This window comes from Rhinolophus sinicus, chromosome 14, assembly GCF_057876585.1.
Source record: "Rhinolophus sinicus isolate RSI-liver-muscle chromosome 14, RSI-T2T, whole genome shotgun sequence".
NCBI lineage: Eukaryota > Metazoa > Chordata > Mammalia > Chiroptera > Rhinolophidae > Rhinolophus > Rhinolophus sinicus.
The window spans coordinates 118682000-118700063 of record NC_142514.1 but is presented as its reverse complement, the minus strand read 5'-3'; the positions used below and the strand labels follow the sequence as shown (position 1 = coordinate 118700063).

The 18064-nt window shown below is 35.0% G+C and overlaps 1 protein-coding gene across 2 annotated transcripts in view; it reads left to right on the top strand.

Annotated features, from left to right (window-relative positions):
• CNTN5 (contactin 5) overlaps nt 1-18064 on the top strand; it is a 1286475-nt gene that overhangs the window by 1163068 nt on the left and 105343 nt on the right. For both annotated transcript variants that reach the window (XM_088791491.1, XM_019741696.3), the window contains one exon: nt 14416-14536. In XM_088791491.1, the coding sequence (XP_088647617.1) occupies nt 14416-14536 (121 nt within the window). The remainder of the gene's footprint in view (nt 1-14415; nt 14537-18064) is intronic.

Sequence of the window (18064 nt, the reverse complement as noted above, 5' to 3'; positions counted from 1 at the left end):
TGAGCCTATTCTTAAAGGAGAATAAAGAGAATTGCAAGCAAAACAGGAAGAGGAAGAAGGGGAAAATACATTCTAGGTAGAAACTGAGCATGAGGAAAATATGAAAGATACTGAAGTTTTGGTCTACAAATCCCAATAACACATGGTGATTTATAGTGAATGCAAACATCATCTATTACTATAGTAATTCTGTTTTAAAGAAAGCTTCTCATATCACCTATTAAAGTTAAGTAAATGACCATGATTATGCTTTGTTCCAATTATAGCAAGTTTCATATTCCTAACAAAAGTAAAGCTGCCAGCTTTTTCGAAATTAAATCCAGGGATAAATTGCATGTTGCTTAGCCTAAGTACGTGTGTTTTACATAAATTTACACGTTGCTTGAAGCTTTCTGTGGGGTATATAAAAGAGAGATTAACTGTTACAATGTTAAGATTCAATGTTCAGGGTCATTAAGATAATTCCCTGAGAAGCACTATGTGATTTTTTTCAGGAGGCTGCTTATTCTAGAAGGCATTCTAAGAATGCAGTGCAGTTAAGGAAAACAGGAGCACTTTAAAATAAGAATTTCTGCTTTCTTCCACATTTATTCTTTTATTATATTATATATTTCTGAGGACAGGAACCATACCTATCTTGCTAAGCATTGCCAGCAACTGACATCATGCCTAGCAGATTATTTGTTAAATAAAGTATTTGTTAAATTAATTATTATGTACACAAATAAGATTTTATACTCTATGTATAGTTACTTTCTGATTTCCTTGCTTGTGTGCTAAACTACCACACCAAAAATAAATAAATAAATAAATAAACAATAAATAAATAAATAAATAAATAAATAAAATAGTGATATACCAATATCAGGAACATTTGTAGTACATCACTTTACAAAATTTAATGGTCACCTGTAATGTGTATAGCACAGTATCAGGGCAGGGAATAGATAGTTGAGTAAAGCATTATCTCTCCCTTCTGGAACTCTTAATCTAGAGAGACTTTCAAAAAACTGTTTAATGTGGTAAGTATTACTGTATTGCGATATTATCCTGTTAAGGGAAAAAAACTCTGGAGGAGAAATTTGAATTATTAACCAAGTATATCATTGGCCGAAAGACTTGTTCTTAGAATTAATGTTCAATTGAATTCAACTAAATTCATTAGTAAAGGTTATCAATCAACTAGTATGAGGTAAGGTAATAATCTAACTGATAGCTGTTTAACTACCCTAAAATCAAACTCTCTCATTGTACACCTTACACCTCTGTAAAACCAAAATAATAAACTATTTTGAAGCAAAATTAGTTGACATAATTTGGAATGCATTAATTGTGAAGATACAATATTGTACTAAACAAGTATATCTTTTTGAAATTATAAAATACTATATTCTATCCTGTTTAACATCTGATAGCCCCACACATAATATCACATATTAACAAAATTTGTTTTAAAGTACTTATAAACTATAGTGATAGTAGTTCCTAAAAGCATTTCTGAAACCTGCACTCTTAATTGTTGTTATCCATCACTTTAAGTAGTAAGGAATACTAATAGACCTTTGGCTTCCCTGAAGTAGGGACCTGTGACATGCTTTGCTCACTGTACCCATCGTATCAGTAGTGATTCTGGACAGGCTACTGCAATGTCTCTGGTGTTTAAAATAACTTTAGTTAGTATTAGAGACACAAGCATTTCAGTAAGAATGTTTCAATTTGCCTTTTTTTAATTAAAATTTATTGGGGTGACAGGTGTTAGTAAAGTTACATAGGTGTACAATTCTGTAATACATCATCTATATATCACATTGTTGTGTTCACCACCCAGACTCAGCTTTTAACAATAATCAGACAGAATAAGTTAAGGATCTTTTTTTTTACTTAACTAACTTTGAACATATTAAAAGTAGAAAGAAGAGAATGAAAATCCTTTGGAATGACACTACCTTAAAGTAATCACCATTGTTTTGTAATCATGTTTTCATGCATCCCTTTAAGCATACATAGACACAGAGGTAAAATAAGTGGTATTATATGATTTATCATATTAGTAGGATGACTTTCTCCTACTTTTATCCTCCTATAATCAATAGCATTGAACACACCTAGTTAAGCTTGTTAATATCCTGATGGATACCTTTCTGTATTTTTCTCTGTTCTGCTGTAATCCTAAGCGGATTTATAAGTACAGGGATATTTTTGTCATTTAAAAAAATTTTTAAACATATTTTACATACATTTTCTGCATCACATTACTCTCATTCAATAATCTTGAAAATTCTTTCATGTCACCTGATATACATCTCTAATTCATTTTTTTTCAGTGGGTACATAATAGTCCATGTATGACTACACCTCTATTTAGCCATTTCCCTATTTATAAATATTAACTTTGTTTTCTGTTTTGAGAAATTTATGAACAGTGCTACAGAAAACATTTCTGAACATCTGTATCCATGTGTATTAACAATTTTCTTTGGGATAGATTCTATGGAATAGATTCCCAGGAATGGATTGCAGGGTAAAAGAATAAAAAATGATTTGTAATGTAAACAGATGCTGCCAGATTTTTTTCAAGGAAATGTTATAATATCAAAGTACACTATTGGGTGGCATCATTGTATAGTAAAAAATTAATAGATTGAGTGGGGAGGAAGTATCGAGAGTTTTTGGTGTAGGCCCAGGCTTTGTCCCTATTCAGCTGTATGACATTGAATGAATTATTTCACCTGAGTTCTCATCTTCAAAGTGAAGAGGTTAAAGTAGAAAGTAGATGACTCCTAATGTTCCTATCTAATTATAAAGTTTTATGATTTTTTCAGTTATATTCAAAGACTGAAACCCAAGAAATTCTCTAAATATGGCATCCAGTCACAGTGAAATCATTTTAATATTTTTTAGTGAACACCGACCATTTTTTCAGGAGCTCCAAAATCACATTTCTCTGCGTTAAATATTGCATACCTGCTTGATTCATGCAAGATATTTCAGAGTCTCATGATGTCCTTAGAATTGAAAAAAATCTTAATGCGGAAGGAGTTCCAAACAGGAAAAATAATCTCGAACAGAATTCTTCTCTATGACTAAGAATATATTTGTATATATAATATCTTGATAAATGATAAAAGATTTCTCTAAAAGTAAATAAAGATTTCCTCTTTAAAAGCAACAATAATCTTATAGGATGGAATAATGTCCTTTTTTTTTCTGGGTAAGAGATCAGCATCTCTTATTTTGTATATCCAACAAAAACACACACAAAATTTCACATATCATGAAAAATTCAAGCCCTACCAATATGACTTCTTAGTACAAAATACATGTCCTAAGATATGATCATTGGTGTCACTGTCAATCCAAAGATGTAGAGCTTGGAAGAGTCTTGTAAATATTTTTGAAGTATCAGAGCTGTATTATATAATTACAGAAGAGTGAGGCGAGGGAGTAGACTATGGCATCATTAATGATTTTTGATCTCTGTCTAAGTAAATTCTGATTTTTATACATTAAATAATTGGTGGATTCTCTTTTATAAAGCCGCAAAACCTTGTTATTAAAAATGAGTTTTTTGTGACAAAGTGTCTTGATTTGCTTTCAAAATGTCAGCTGAATTTGACTGAGAGTCCTTGATCTTGAACTTTTCATAGTTGGCTTTGATTGACACATTTATTCAATTTGACCTTTGTTTTAACTAAACTATTCTTCCTCTGTTTGAATCTTCATTGGAAGATTGCTGTTGTCGCCTGCAATCTAAACAGTAGTTTGAATAGTCTTTTCTGATATTGCTGTGTTTGAATTCCCTGAATTCTTGGTATTTTTGAGGTTGAAGAGAATCTTCATGACTGTACAAAACAATGCTTAAATGGTTGCTGTTGCCCAAATTTCATTCTTTTGCAGTAAGGTAATTTTTCATTCAGAAACTTATTCCTAAGCATTAGTAACTATCAAATTAGGATTGGCAAAAGAATACTGAGTGTTTGGTCCTGAAACACATAGTTAAAATAATACAGCTACTTGTTGAAGATTGTACTTGTTAAAATGTTTACTAATATTGCAAATAAAATGTAAATACATAAAAAAATTTTGAATTTTGAGAAGAAAAACTTGAGATAGCAAGATATTGAAGTGGCATACTTATATTTAGAAATTCTGATATAAAATTAATTATTCCATTTAAACTATTTTGTTTTTGCAAAAAAGATTAGGTATAAAAGTGTCTCCACTGTTCTCGCTTTTCTTTTTCTTTTAAAATGTCCGTTACCACACTTATTCCATAACAAATCATGCTCTTTCATATATGTGAAGAGGCTTCTATGTGCCAGACACTGTGCTAAGCACTGGGTATACCAGAGTTAAATAACAAAACTTCAACTGGGTAAAATTGAAAGATTTTTATTGGCTTATTGAATGATTGGAGAATTGGGCAGTATCCCATCCAGCCAGTAGAAAGGAGCTCCGAGGAGCTGTACTAAATGGAAGGCTTTTATAGGCAAAGGGGGCAAAAGGTGGATTGTTTCAGTCTTAGGTAACCTGCCTATGGAGGTGGGCTATCAGGTGAACTACCTCACTGGTGCTGAACAGGAAGATTACATTCCTGGGAAAGGCTGGATCTGCAGCTGGGTTAGGTATTAAGTCTAAGTTTGGTGATGTGGGCTTAACATAGTGATTCCATTTTGGGCCTATTGTCTTTTTAACAGTAGTAAATTGAATATCATCTTTTTTTTTATAAGAATGAAGTGCAAACAAATATGGTTGATACTCACAAGATCAAAATATAGTTAAAATTGCCTTTAAATGATACTTACCTAGTAGATTCAAAGGCACCTTTTCCTTCTTTCAGTTCTTTTATAGCTCAAGAAGATGAAATGAGAAATAGTTTATTTTTCAACCCAGGAAGCTCTGGAAGTAGTTCAGAAAGTAGTTGTCTAAGTTCTTACTGAAAACGAAGGTCTTTTTTTTTTTAAGCTCAGATCACTCCTTTCATATACTATCACAAATAACTAAGTCAGTAGTCAACACTTCATTCTCCCTATAAATCTCCTGAATCAGATCCATAAGTTCCTTAAGAACCCTTCTTATCTTCCACATTACCACAGACAAGGATTTTACTTTTTCTTTTTTTTTTTTTTTGCCACTTCATAATTCAGGTACCCCTTTCTCCAGCCTTCAATTATAGTCTCCTCAATGTTATTTCAGCCTCCATTAATAGTTTTTAGGTTCTTCCCATCTTGTTGAGAGGGTATGATTGCTAAAGGAAAATACCCTTAATATTCTGGTGTAAACAGAGGGCCTTACACTTTGTTGTAAGTGGCTACACACTTGGGATCTTTATCCTGGGGACATACTTTATTTGGAATCACCCTGGATTTGATGTTTGCTGAGGCTATTTCTTACTTTGCTAGTCCTTGACCACTTGGTGAGACTGGAGATGAGAAGTAGTTTTGTTTTTAAATCTAGAGTCACGGCTCCTTTAGATTCCTTTTATATTGTGTTTGAGAAACAAGCATTTCTCTCTTTTCAGCTCATCTCTCTGTATTTATACCTCATTATCCACAGGTAAAAGAAACCAACTGGTACTTTCAGTTTTCTTCCTGAAAATCTCCTTAGGCAAATTCAAAGTTGTTCACTGTGGTTCATGCGTTCTTTGCATCATTTCGGATGGTACTGTTGCCAAACTTTCCAATACTGTAGTGTTTCCCCGAAAATAAGACCGAACCAGACCATAAGCTCTAATGTGTCTTTTGGAGCAAAAATTTTAATGTAAGACCTGGTATTGTATTATATTATAGTACATGATATTATATTATATTATATTATACCTGGTCTTATATTATATAAGACCTGGATTTATATTATATTAAAATGAGACTGGGTCTTATATTAAGTTTTGCTCCAAAAGATGTGTTAGAGCTGATGGTCCAGCTAGGTCTTATTTTGGGGGAAACACGGTATGTAAAGGCTCACCTTTTCTCCAGTCTCCAATAACAATTTCCTCACTGTTCCCGAAGCCCTTATCAAAGGTCTTGAGATCCGTCCAGCTTTCACTGATCCTGTCCTCATGGCCTTTCTAGCCTCTGTATCATAACCCCAAACCAAATGTCACATGTTTGGTTATAATTACCGCAGCACCTCAGTTCCAGGTACCAAATTATTTTATAGTTATTCACTACAGTATAACAAGCCACTCCAAAACTTAGTGGTGTAAAACGACAGCCATTTTGTTCTTCTCACAGTTTTGTGGGTCATGAAATCAGGCAGGTAACAGAGAGGATGGCTTGAAATTCAAGGATGGCTTGAATCTGTTTCACAATGGCTGAGCCATCAGCTGGTGAAAGATAATAAGATTATTCCATTTCTGTCCCTCGAAGGAAAAACATTTATCGTCTGTCATGATTGTTAACCTCATTCTGCCTATCATTGTTGCCTCGTTGAGCCAACCTATGGACTAGGTGTTATTTAGATGATAAAATATTATTGAAGAGATTCCGTGAGAACATTGCTCTATAATACAAATGCTAGAAGGGATTTTTTCATAATATTGTGATGTGAGTTTAAAACCACTCTTGCCTAGAATTCTCTTAAAGAAACCTGGTCTGTCATTGTGGTTGTAAAACGGCCAACTTCTAAGTGCGGGTGAGAGTCCCTCTATGGCCCTTCCAGCTCTAGGACTGCAGACTTTAGAGGAATTTCCCATCTCCATTCTTGAAAGTGTGAGATGTTTCCTTGTTCGTTGCCAACACATTGAGCACACAGTAAACAGATTGAAACTGCCAAAGGTGTGTCAATGAGCTTTATGTTTGCATTGGAGGTTTGGAGGTTCAAGAAAAAAATAAAAAATAAAAAGACTATTTGAACAAAATGACACTTAAATGTTCTGATGTCTAGACAGGCCCACATCAAATATAAAACAAAGAATAAAACAAAGTTTATCCTGTTTTTTAACACAAGCCTTAAGAATATGTAATGTATTATATTTCTGTTTTTTTCATCTCAACATGCAGTCTTTGAGAAAAAGACTGCAAGTCAATAAAGAGTAAAAGACAAGGTACAGGCATTAAGGTAGGAAAGGATAGACATCTTACAATTTTCAATTTGCAAAGAGATGTATGCCAACTTCTCGATATTTCTTCCAAAGAGCACCATTGCCTAGAATGTGCATACAAGTTCCAGGAGATCACAGGCAGTATCGTGTGGACCGAGGGTTCGGCAGGACCAGCGTCATGGGTGTGCAACCTGTGTCACCCCACACTGAGAAGGGCCTTTTGCTTGGTATAATGCTTGGCTGTCACCATTTTAAAATTCTTAATTTTTGGACAAAGAGCTCACCTTTTCATTTTACACTGGGACCCACAAATTACATCGCCAGTCCTTGTGGTTAACTAAGCCTTTCTGAAAGAGAGAGGACTTACACAGCGCCTTAACATGTAAGACATTGTTTGGAGACTTTGACAAGTCACTGGGGAACCACTTGAGAAAAGGTGCAGAAAGTACACTGTCCACTAGAGTGAGAGAAAAAATAGGTGGAGTCCAGCCTCAAATGTTGATTAAGAAGTTGGACCATCTTGTAGGGGGAGATAGCCAGTGAAGATTTTTGCAATTGCGTTTAAAAAAAAAAAAAAAAAAAAAATCTGTTTTAAAAAAGGACTAACCTAACAATGACATATCAGATGGTAAGGATGAGAGACAGAGAGGGGTTAACACAAAGGATAAAAAGAGCTGTTTTGAAAGCTACTATTACAATCCTAAATTTAACAGTCAGTGCTCACAGAATGATGGCTAAGACTCTATGAGGCACGCGGAAAGCAAGAATATCTGTCCCCGGACCTGCCTGACTACTGTACTGTCAGACCACATATCCTTCTCTCCTTCACATCTCTTTCAACCTAGGTGCAGATAGCTGGAAAGCTACTCCACACTCTCTTCCTGTGTTTTTTCCATTAAAGCTGCGTTAGCCTAGATACTCCTTAGGTTTAGAGTCTATACCTATATAACCAAAGCTGAGTATGGCACATAAAAATAAATACATTTTGGATTAGTTATAATTACACAAACAATAAAAGGAGGATGAGTCAAATGTTCTCAAACTTTGGTAACGGGTAGGATGGAGCTAAGAGTAAATTCAAGAAAGCATAGGTTGATAAATTGTGTGACTTTATCTATTTCATGCCTCTTTTAACTTAGAAGCTCTAGATCAATGTATATCGATATATTAATCATATATGAATATAGAAATAACACTACATACTTAGAAACTGTTTTAGTCCATTGAGGCTACCGTACTATAATACCATAGAGTGGGTGGCTTATTCACAGCAGAAATTTATTTCTCACAGTTCTGGAGGCTGGGAAGTCCAAGATCAAGGCACTGACAGATTCAGTGTCTGGTGAGAGTCCTCTTCCTGTCTGCTTGATAGATGGCCATCTTCTCACTGTGTCCTCATATGGCAAAAGGGAAAGAGCTTTCCGAGATCTCTTTTACAAAGGCACTAATTCCACTCATGAGGGCTTCACCCACCCTCATTCTCTCATTACCTACGAGCACGCTCCTTCCAAATATTGTATCATCACATTGGGGATTAGGTTTCAATATATGAATTTGGGGGACACAAACCTTCAGTCTGTAGCAGAACCCTTTGCCTTAGTCATTTTTGTTAATTTTAGATAAAGAAATTCCCGTTTACCTCTCCACGAGGGAAAAGAGGGTCAATGCACATGTGATCAGATAAGAGATATCTTTCAAGAATCAGGTCACAAACCTGCCACCTAAGTCTGGCATCAACTGACACATTAATTACCACACACCCTAGTCCTCTGTCTACTTGGCAAAAGAGGACACTAATGTAATCCACATGGTTTGTTGTCATTCATTCAGCGTTCTTCGTATATCCAATTTTGTCATCTAGGAAATAAGTACAATTTACCATTTGTATTTTTAAATGTATTATATTGAAATTTAATTGTAATTGGTCCTGTATATCCTTGCTCTGAGCTGCTTTATAATGCCTATGTTCATTTTAACCAAGATAGTGGACTGATCTAATGAATGATTTCTATTCCTAACTTTGTGCTTATAATACTAATGATTCAATTTGGCTATAACAGCCATCCTGAGTTCATCAATGAGTCATCAATTCTTTTTTCCTCTTTAATCTATGTCACCAAGTAGCAGTTTCTGCATTTTTCTTAGTACTTAAAAATGCATTATTAGAATATGTATTGGAAAGTAAATACCAAGGTCCCAGTAATGGGATGTTAGAGCCATTTTTACCCCAGTTTTAGTCTCCTTTGCATTGCTGGAACCATCTAATATTTCACCAAAATAGACATAACAGTTTTTGTCAAATAGTATTTTGCCTAGTATTTTTCTTCACTGGCAGCAATTAATATTTCTATTTCAGATAACATGTCCAATTGTTTAAGCACCCAAATTAATATCAGCTGCTTTGTTTAAAAATATATTAAAACCCATGTCATCACGAATGTAAATCCCATTATATATAAAGGTTTAAGAAAAACAGTTGTAAAAAGAATACGAATGTATATGTATATTATTTCCTTATGGTAGAGTACTTTAAACAAGTGATCCTCTGGAAAAAAGAAATACTGTTGCCAGGAAAATCTTTTAACTATCCATGATTTTATGTCAATAACATGAATCATATCTAATAATCCATGTTTCATAGCCAATACCCATTTTTTGATATGAGAAAAGATTTTTTAAATTGCATCGCATATAATTTATATGCTACATTACTTTGCTTGATAGAGAGGAATGATTTATACATCTGTTTATTGGGGGCTGGGGGTACTGGAAGTACCCCTTGAGAAAGTTAAAAAAAAACAAAACAAAAAAAAGTAAATTAGGGCATGGAAACTGCCATACCTGGCAGGCTTCTGACTTAGTCATTGAATCTGAGTCCACTATTTTCAAGAACTTCAGGTTAAGTTATTTTGTCATTTAGATGATGCAATCCCAAAACATTCTCAGAGTGCTTACTATGTTATATGCATCAAATCCTACTAAATCTTGGTAAAAAAAAAAAAAAGTGCTTTAAGAGTCCTTTACACTTTTGAAGCATTTTCCAGTAGTTCATGTATGTACATTGTTTCACTTGATTTTCCTCAATACTCATAAGAGAAGCAGTTTAACTGTCATTATCCCTCCAAAAGGACTTCCCATAGTTGCAGTGCTTGGAAGATGTTGAACAAAGGCTAGAATTCAGGTCTTCTTATTCTGAGCGCAGTGCTTTTCTACAAGAAAGAAAAGGCAATGTATGTATCTATAATAAAGCTAGGTATTTAGAAAACTTACTACAGCTATTGAAAATGTTGATATCTAGTTTGTTGACTAAGTGAATACCAATTAAAGAAATATTCCTCTTGGCTAAGAGTGCAATTACAGGCCCTTTCACAGATAACATTTATCAAACATTTACTATGTATGAAATACATTGCTATGGGCTTTACTTGCATTATCTCACCTTGAAGCTGTGAGACAAGCTCTGAGCAATGTAGTAATTTTTCCAACTTCAAAATTTAATAAGTGTTAGAGCAGAGGTTCACACAATTCTGTGTCATTCCCAAAACCTGTATATATTCCTTAAGTACTCTTTTGTACTGTCTTCCTCCATAGCCTTTTGTCATTTCCTTTCCTAATTTCTTGGAGAAAAGAAAAAGAGGGAAAGGAGGAGGTATTGTAAGGCACAGAGAAGGAAGGAAGGAAGCCGTTCATGCATCCATTAGCTCACCCAGGAACCACCAGCTGCCCTGGTACCTAGCTCGGCTCTGGGAATGCCCATAGTGGACTTCCACATGGACTTGGGGGAGACTTCTGAGAATGTCAAGTGTTAGTTCTGGGACATGAGTAAAGTGCTATTAAAGCCTCACTAAACAAAGACAGAACTATTGATGCCTAGGGAGTGTCCAAAAAGACTTCACCTAAAGCTAGCTTTCCAGGCAAAGGAGAAAGCGCATCTGCAAGGGAACAACGTGCAGAGTTACGGGACGTATTCCCATGTATGGGGAAATGTGAGGTTCGAGTTGCAGAAGCACAGGATTCAGTTGGCAGTGGACTCATGCTCTGAGGAGACTTCTGTGTTTAAATAAGAAGATTGGACTTCATCCTCAGGGCAACAAGAGCCAGCAGCCACTTTGCACAGCACAGTTAAAGGAGCTTTCCATTTTTAGAAAGTCATAACCAGCAGTATTATGCTGGATGAGCAGAACACTTAGTCAAAGTGAGAGCCAATAAAGAGCTGGACTTGTGAAAGGATGACATTCCCTGTATTGTTTCACTCATAAATAAAAGTTACATAATCTGGCAACTGCTCTAATGAGACTATGTGACCAAGAAATGTAAATGACTGAACCATGTTGCTGGTCTCACAAAAAGTGAACATGCAGTCTCTTTCTTAAAGAGCCTCACATATTCATTCATTCCACAAATATTTCTTGAGCCCTCACTATGCAGCATGTACTGTGCTAGACACACTATGCTTAGAGCATTGTGTTAAGCGCTGGTTGTGGGGAAGTTCATTTGAAGCACCATGTAACACAGTATGTTCATAAAGCCAAAGAAAGCAGCAAAGAAAAGACAGTCTAGTATAAAGCAGGTGTCAAAGAAAACAAGAAAAGTGAGAGTAACTCCTAAGAGAGAAAAAGTGCAAGTGAGCTTTAAGCTTAAGAAAGCAAGTATCTGCTATAACTAACCATTTCATTAAAAGTGCACAAAATTGCAAGGGTTCTCTCTCAGGAACGACATACTGTGGGCTGAGATTAAGTATAATGGGCTCCCACATGAATTCTTCTCATTACTTCTCTTGAAAGATCAGTAAATCTACTGAAAGGGTAATTTAGGTTTAGTGTTCACAATCCATTCATTTTACTTTTAATCTTCCCTGTTTAAAATTATAAAAATATAATGCAGACATAATCCAAAAGAGAAGGGATGGGCCCAAAATGAGATGATTTCAACTCCTCAAATAGTCTTGGCATTAATAGATAGGCCATGAGCTATAGACTTTTTCTTCCAGATAGATGGTGAAGGAGCCTCAGCCAGATCACAGGACACTGCACGCTGTTAACGGTAGGAACCAAGTAAAGGACGACACAGGACAGATCATCTATACCTTACGCTCCTGAACTCCTTGGACCTTTACGTGATTTTTAATGAAGTCTCCTCTTAACCCCATTAAGATTTTCCTTTCACTATAATTCAACAGAAAGGACAAAGGTTTGGGGATTTCTGTCCAAGAGAAAAACAAAATATTTGGAAAGAAAAGGTTCTGGAAAATAAGACAGTTGATTATTTAATCACAAGAATGTGATTTCACAAAACGATTTTTCTAAAATGTGAGCCTGACAAATGACTTAATAATCATTACCTTTTCTGCTGTTAAACTGCCACCAGTTTGTGATATTGAAAAACCACGCAAGTACAAAAAACAACGGAACAAACAAAAAACACCAAGCAGTCTTTCAGAAGCGTATTTCTGGAAATAATAAAGTCCTCGCTCATTTCCGGGACCTCTCCTTGCTTTTTCCATTAGACACAAGCCCCCTCCTGCGCCCATACTGTGCACCTTGATTTCTGATTAATTTAACTGAGTACCCTAGTAGGAGAGTTTCTTTAAAATCCAGGGGAAAAAGGAGGTTTTCACACCTAAGATGGGCACATATGTATGAAGTGATAAATATGTTGAAGTTGATTTATACATTATTAAATTATGTTGATTTGAAACTGAATTATGGCTTATAATGTTTACAGTTTACTTTTGTTTCCCTATGTTAAATTAAAAGGTGTTAAAGTGTGAATTTCCTTTTCAGGTTTGAGTCTAGTAGAGATGAGAAAATGAAATTTAAGAGTAGCAATTTATCCTAAAGAAATTAGCAGTGTATGGCATTCACTGAACAAATATCACATTCCTTGAAATATTTGTTATGACATTTTAATGCATTCTCACCATGAAGCATTCCCTTGTAAATGACTGAACCGGATCATGTCTTAACAATTATTTCATGAGAGAAAATGTCAATACCCTTAGAATTTTTTATCATAAGACTAACAGGATGGGGGGGGGGGGGGGAAGGACCAGAAATGAAATACCAGAAGAAAATGATCTAAAACATAGTATACAGTTAAATAATTCATTTAGATGCTAAAGAATGAATGTGAAGGGGAAAAAAGAGTTCAAAGGATTTCTAGAAATTCCTCTCATTTTCATTGGTCTATTTCAAAATAAAAGCAAACAACTCAAATAATCATCAGGATACAGCCTCCTAAGGACAAATGCATCTTTTTTTTTTTTTTTAAGTTGATTCACCCATTCCAACAAAAATTAAAAGATCTTTAACTGGGATGTTTCTTTATAACTTGCATTAAACATTCTTTCATATGCTCAACTACTATTGGAGAGAAGTGTTGAGTTCTTTGAATATGTCATTTCAAGTGCATGCATGTACTCTCATTCCAGTCAACAGTTTTTGATGGCAACATGGAAACTGAAAAGTGTATTGGAGATTTGCTATCATTTTCTGAAAAAAATACCTCATGAGTTGTTATAAATACCAGATCTTACATAGTCATGAAAAAGGAAATCTCTCTTTCCTGATAGAGTAAATGAAAGATAAGACTAAGTAATGAAAGCTTTGTACCAGTCATTCTAGAGGGTAGATAGAGTCATCACTGATCCCATGAATTGGTACATCTAAAAGACATCTCTCTGGTACTTGCGGATCTCCTTAACTGCCACTTGTTCTTCAACTATGTTCAATCATCTTGCTCCCAACAAGAATCAGGTGTTTTGAGCCCCTTTTGTGTTTTGTAACTACAAAGATTTAGGCCGACCCTACTCCCTGATCATGGTACTTATGGGAGAAATAAATCTTTGTTAAGTAAAGACACGTGGTTTGAGGACCAGCAGTCTTTCACATGAGCACTGTCTCATTACGTTGCTGTGGTGTTCCTACAAGAGGAACCATTCAATAAAGCTACACAAGATAATCTTTTTTCTGCTATTTTCTCATAATTAATTTTCAAAAGTGGCTATTCCTTTCAATACTATTTTCTTGACACAAAAATAGGTCTGTCTCTGAATAGCAACGCAATTTTTTTTTCTCACTGTTTATTTTTCCTATACTTCTAAAGATATGAATTTGTGTGCATATTTAAATATTGTAGCTGCTAAATAATTATATGCAATATCAAATGTTCAAACACTTTATTAGCAATTGTTAAAAACATAACTTCCATGTGTTCCTTAAAGTAGGGCATGTTTGATTTCTGAATTGTTGTCATATAAATTAATTGTAAGGCCAAAAACGGGCCCTTTGACTGAATATGCAAAGTTCCCCTTAAACCACCTTGAACTAGGCAGATTTGCAACATTTTAAACTGGCACTTCATCCCTCTTTCAGCAAGCATCCTCTGCAGATTTAATGATCAGGAACATCCTTCTGATGCATGCTGGGAGATATGGCTGCAGGGTACAGACCACAGCAGACAGTGTGTCAGATGAGGCAGAACTTCTTGTTAGGGGTGAGTATGCTAATAGTGCAGTCTGAAGACGTGATCACCATAAATTATCATACAAAGGAATTTCAATGCATGGACTTTGAGCACATCAGTACAGTGCCTTTTACTTTCGATTTTACAATATATGTCATTTTTGCTTAACCTTTTGCCTTTGAAAATATTACATGGAAAACTGCTCCTTAGTAACAGACAAAACCTACAGCTCCAACTTCAGGGTCCAAAACACCTTTAGTAGTAAGTGGTCACTAAGTGTTTAACCAACTTATTGCCAAACAGAAATTTTAAGCAGTTGAGCCACAAAGACCCTTTGGACTACAGAGATAAACTTTATTGGTGTGTATATGTGTTTTTCAAGTACAAAACTAGTAGAACCCCCAGGTGTGTTTTTTAACTCCACTAATTTCTAAATTCTGCTTCCCAAAACAGGAAAACAGCATGCCTAATATGGCGGCGTTTCCAACTGTTAAGAGACAGGGATTTTTTTTTAAGTCTGAAAATGTCAACACACAGTCTTTCTGTGCAGAAATGACAGTTAAGTGGTTTCTAACTATGAACCAGGCTGAAAATTCTACAACACTATAAAGCTGTATGTCTTATTTGAATTAAGTAAATGACTACAGCACCAATTTATTTTAGTACATTATTCCTCAGTATGAGAAATGCAGCTCCAAGCATGCATTTTCTCTCTCTCTCTCTCTCTCTCTCTCTCTCTCTCTCTCTCTCTCTCTGTATTTCTCTCTCTCTCTCTCTCTCTCTCTCTCTCTCTCTCTCTGTGTGTGTGTGTGTGTGTGTGTATGTGTCACTCTCTCTTGTCCCTCTTCCTTTCTTCCTTCTTTCCTTCCTTCCTTCCTTATTTCCTTCCTTCCTTCCTCTTTCTCTTCTTTCTCTTTTCTTTTAGCTTTTTATTGAGATACAAAATACCTACAGAAATGTTCACAAATTATAAGTGTATAGTTGTACAACTCAAAGAAACATTACAATGTGAACACACCATGAAACTGCCACTCAAGACAAGAACTAGAACATCACCAGAATCCCACCTCGTGCCTCTCCCTTTTTTATTTTAAGCAATTACATTTTTAGTGGTATGAGTATTGCATGCTAAGCCCCCTTGCACGATCTCTGCAAATAAAAATTTCACAATCCATAGAAAAATTTATATTTTAGATTACTTGTTTTTATTCACTTGGAATATTTTCCAATTATAACTTTTAAGAATTTATTAATATTATTTAAAAACTTCAGCAGGAAATATAAGGCATATAGTAAGCTTCGTCATCTCTTTGTTTTAGTTGTATGTATCATCAAAGGTTTATTGATTTTGGGTAGTGTACTCATCTTACTGGTCCAAGTAAAATGTTGTTTTGAAACTAATGTCTATCTGGTTGAGTGGCAGCTTGTTCATTTTTTTGTGTTTTTGTTTCTGTTCAGAAGATTGTTTGAACTTTTTTCCAAATTTGTATCAAGAATATGTATCTGTTATTACCTATTATAAAACACCAACGTTTTAAGGGCTCATCCTTTCATGATATTCCATTTAGCTTAAACTTTTCCTTTATGCCTTTTGAAGTTACAAGGCTTATGGAATTGCAAACCCCACACTGCAGTCAAATATATAAAAAAAACCACTTTTTTCTCATGCTACAGTCTGTTTTAGATCATGTGTATTTATTGTGTACCACTTGCCTAGTAATTTAGAATGATGCTCCTAAAATTGGAGCTTTCCAAATGAATAACACAATTTAGAGGCTGATAATGAGAAACTAGGTAATTTTACAGTGCTGTGAGGGGCAAATTTAAGTGGCCAACTAACATTCTACTTCGTAAGTAAAATTAAACTCAACAGGGTTTAGAACATAATTCAGGTTCAGCTTTTTCATGTTCTGCTCTTTTAGCCTTTGGCTTTATGCCTAGGAGATGATAAAACGCATACATTTTGGAATTATACTCAAGAGCAATTTCAAACAGGTTGTTGTTGTCTGAATATTCATGTAACATTTAGCTCAAGCTTTCATTTGAAGTGAATTTGATCAAATCGCCAATTTTTATTATATATTTGCATTGCTTTTCTAAAAATAGTAAAAATAGCTTGCCTCTTCTGCTTGGTTGGACTAATACAGATTTAAAAACTGAACTAAGAGCTCTGGTTCTTCTTTTTATTTTCACTGTTCTTTTTTAAGTTAACAGCTCCTGGTAATTGAAGGAACTTGGATACTTGAATATTGCTGTTTTTAATGTTGGCTTGTAAAATAAAACTCCAAGTAGTTTTATCTCGCCATTCTTCTTTCTTTCACTCCTCCATTCATTGGTTTGTAAAGTTGGGGTGTTCTAATGATACAAGACACAAGACCAAAGCTCAGCATTCTAGATGGAGTTTTTCTAACAATGGCTACAATTGAAGCAGCAGAATTCCTAAAACATTCTAATTCAAGTCTGTGTCACACAAAAATGGGAACGGTAAAGACAATTCCACCATCCTCTTCTTGTAGAATAGCATCATTGGGATGTCTCAGCACTTCACTTTCCTCAATGTTAAGTGTGAGGAACATTCTTGGGTGGCATGGAATATGTTTTCATAGCCCTGGAATTCTATTTCAGTGGAGACTTAGGGAGCTAAAAATCTACATTCTCCTAGACTAACAAAGTTTCTTTTTTTAATCATCTCCTTTCCCATTACAGTCTGTGACATTATTTTGTGCATCTCACCAAATCCTGTAATTCTTCACCTGGCCACCCCCAAGCACACTAGATTGGAGCTCAGGTGTGTGGCCCCTCACCATTGCCTATTTAGAATCTGAGTGTTCCTGACTAGTAATGCTCCCTGCTTCTCCTTCCATTCACCACTTTAAAACTATCTTTCCCCCAAATGCTTGTTTCCATTGTTGCTTTACTTTGCTTATAAATGTCAGTACTATTATTCCCTACCTCTATGCCACTGTTATTTTCACCCTCCAAAACTTGAATTTTCCCATAAATAATCACTTGAAGCATAAAATTGATTGCTCTCACATATTTAATATTCAGTGAACCAGCACTGTAACAGCACCATGCATAATTTGGAGAACCATAATGAATATGTTAAAAGAAATCATTATCCTGGAATATAAAAGGAAATTAAAGCCACACCTAGACATCTGTGCACAATTTAAGTCACTTATTCAAGTGTGATATAGGGAAAGTAAGGCAAGACTATGCTATAGGGAATCTCTTTAAAGATGGATAGACCTGTATTATGTTATCCAGGGTAAAAGAGATAGACCATTAAAAGATAACCTCACTGAGGGGGATGTAAAATTTGTAAAGAACTGATACTCCCAAACAATATGGTAAGTGATCAAACACAGTATAAATGACTCCAGAGAAAGGAATGTTCACTAATTGTATTTTATTTTTTTTAAATTAATGTTAGAAATACATTTCCCAAAGTGAATGTAAGGTTAGGAATCTATCATGGTTTAAAGAATAAATGTGTTTAGCTAAGCTGAGGTACCTGGGAACCAGAGCATGAGCTCTGTCGATTCTGCCCAGAGG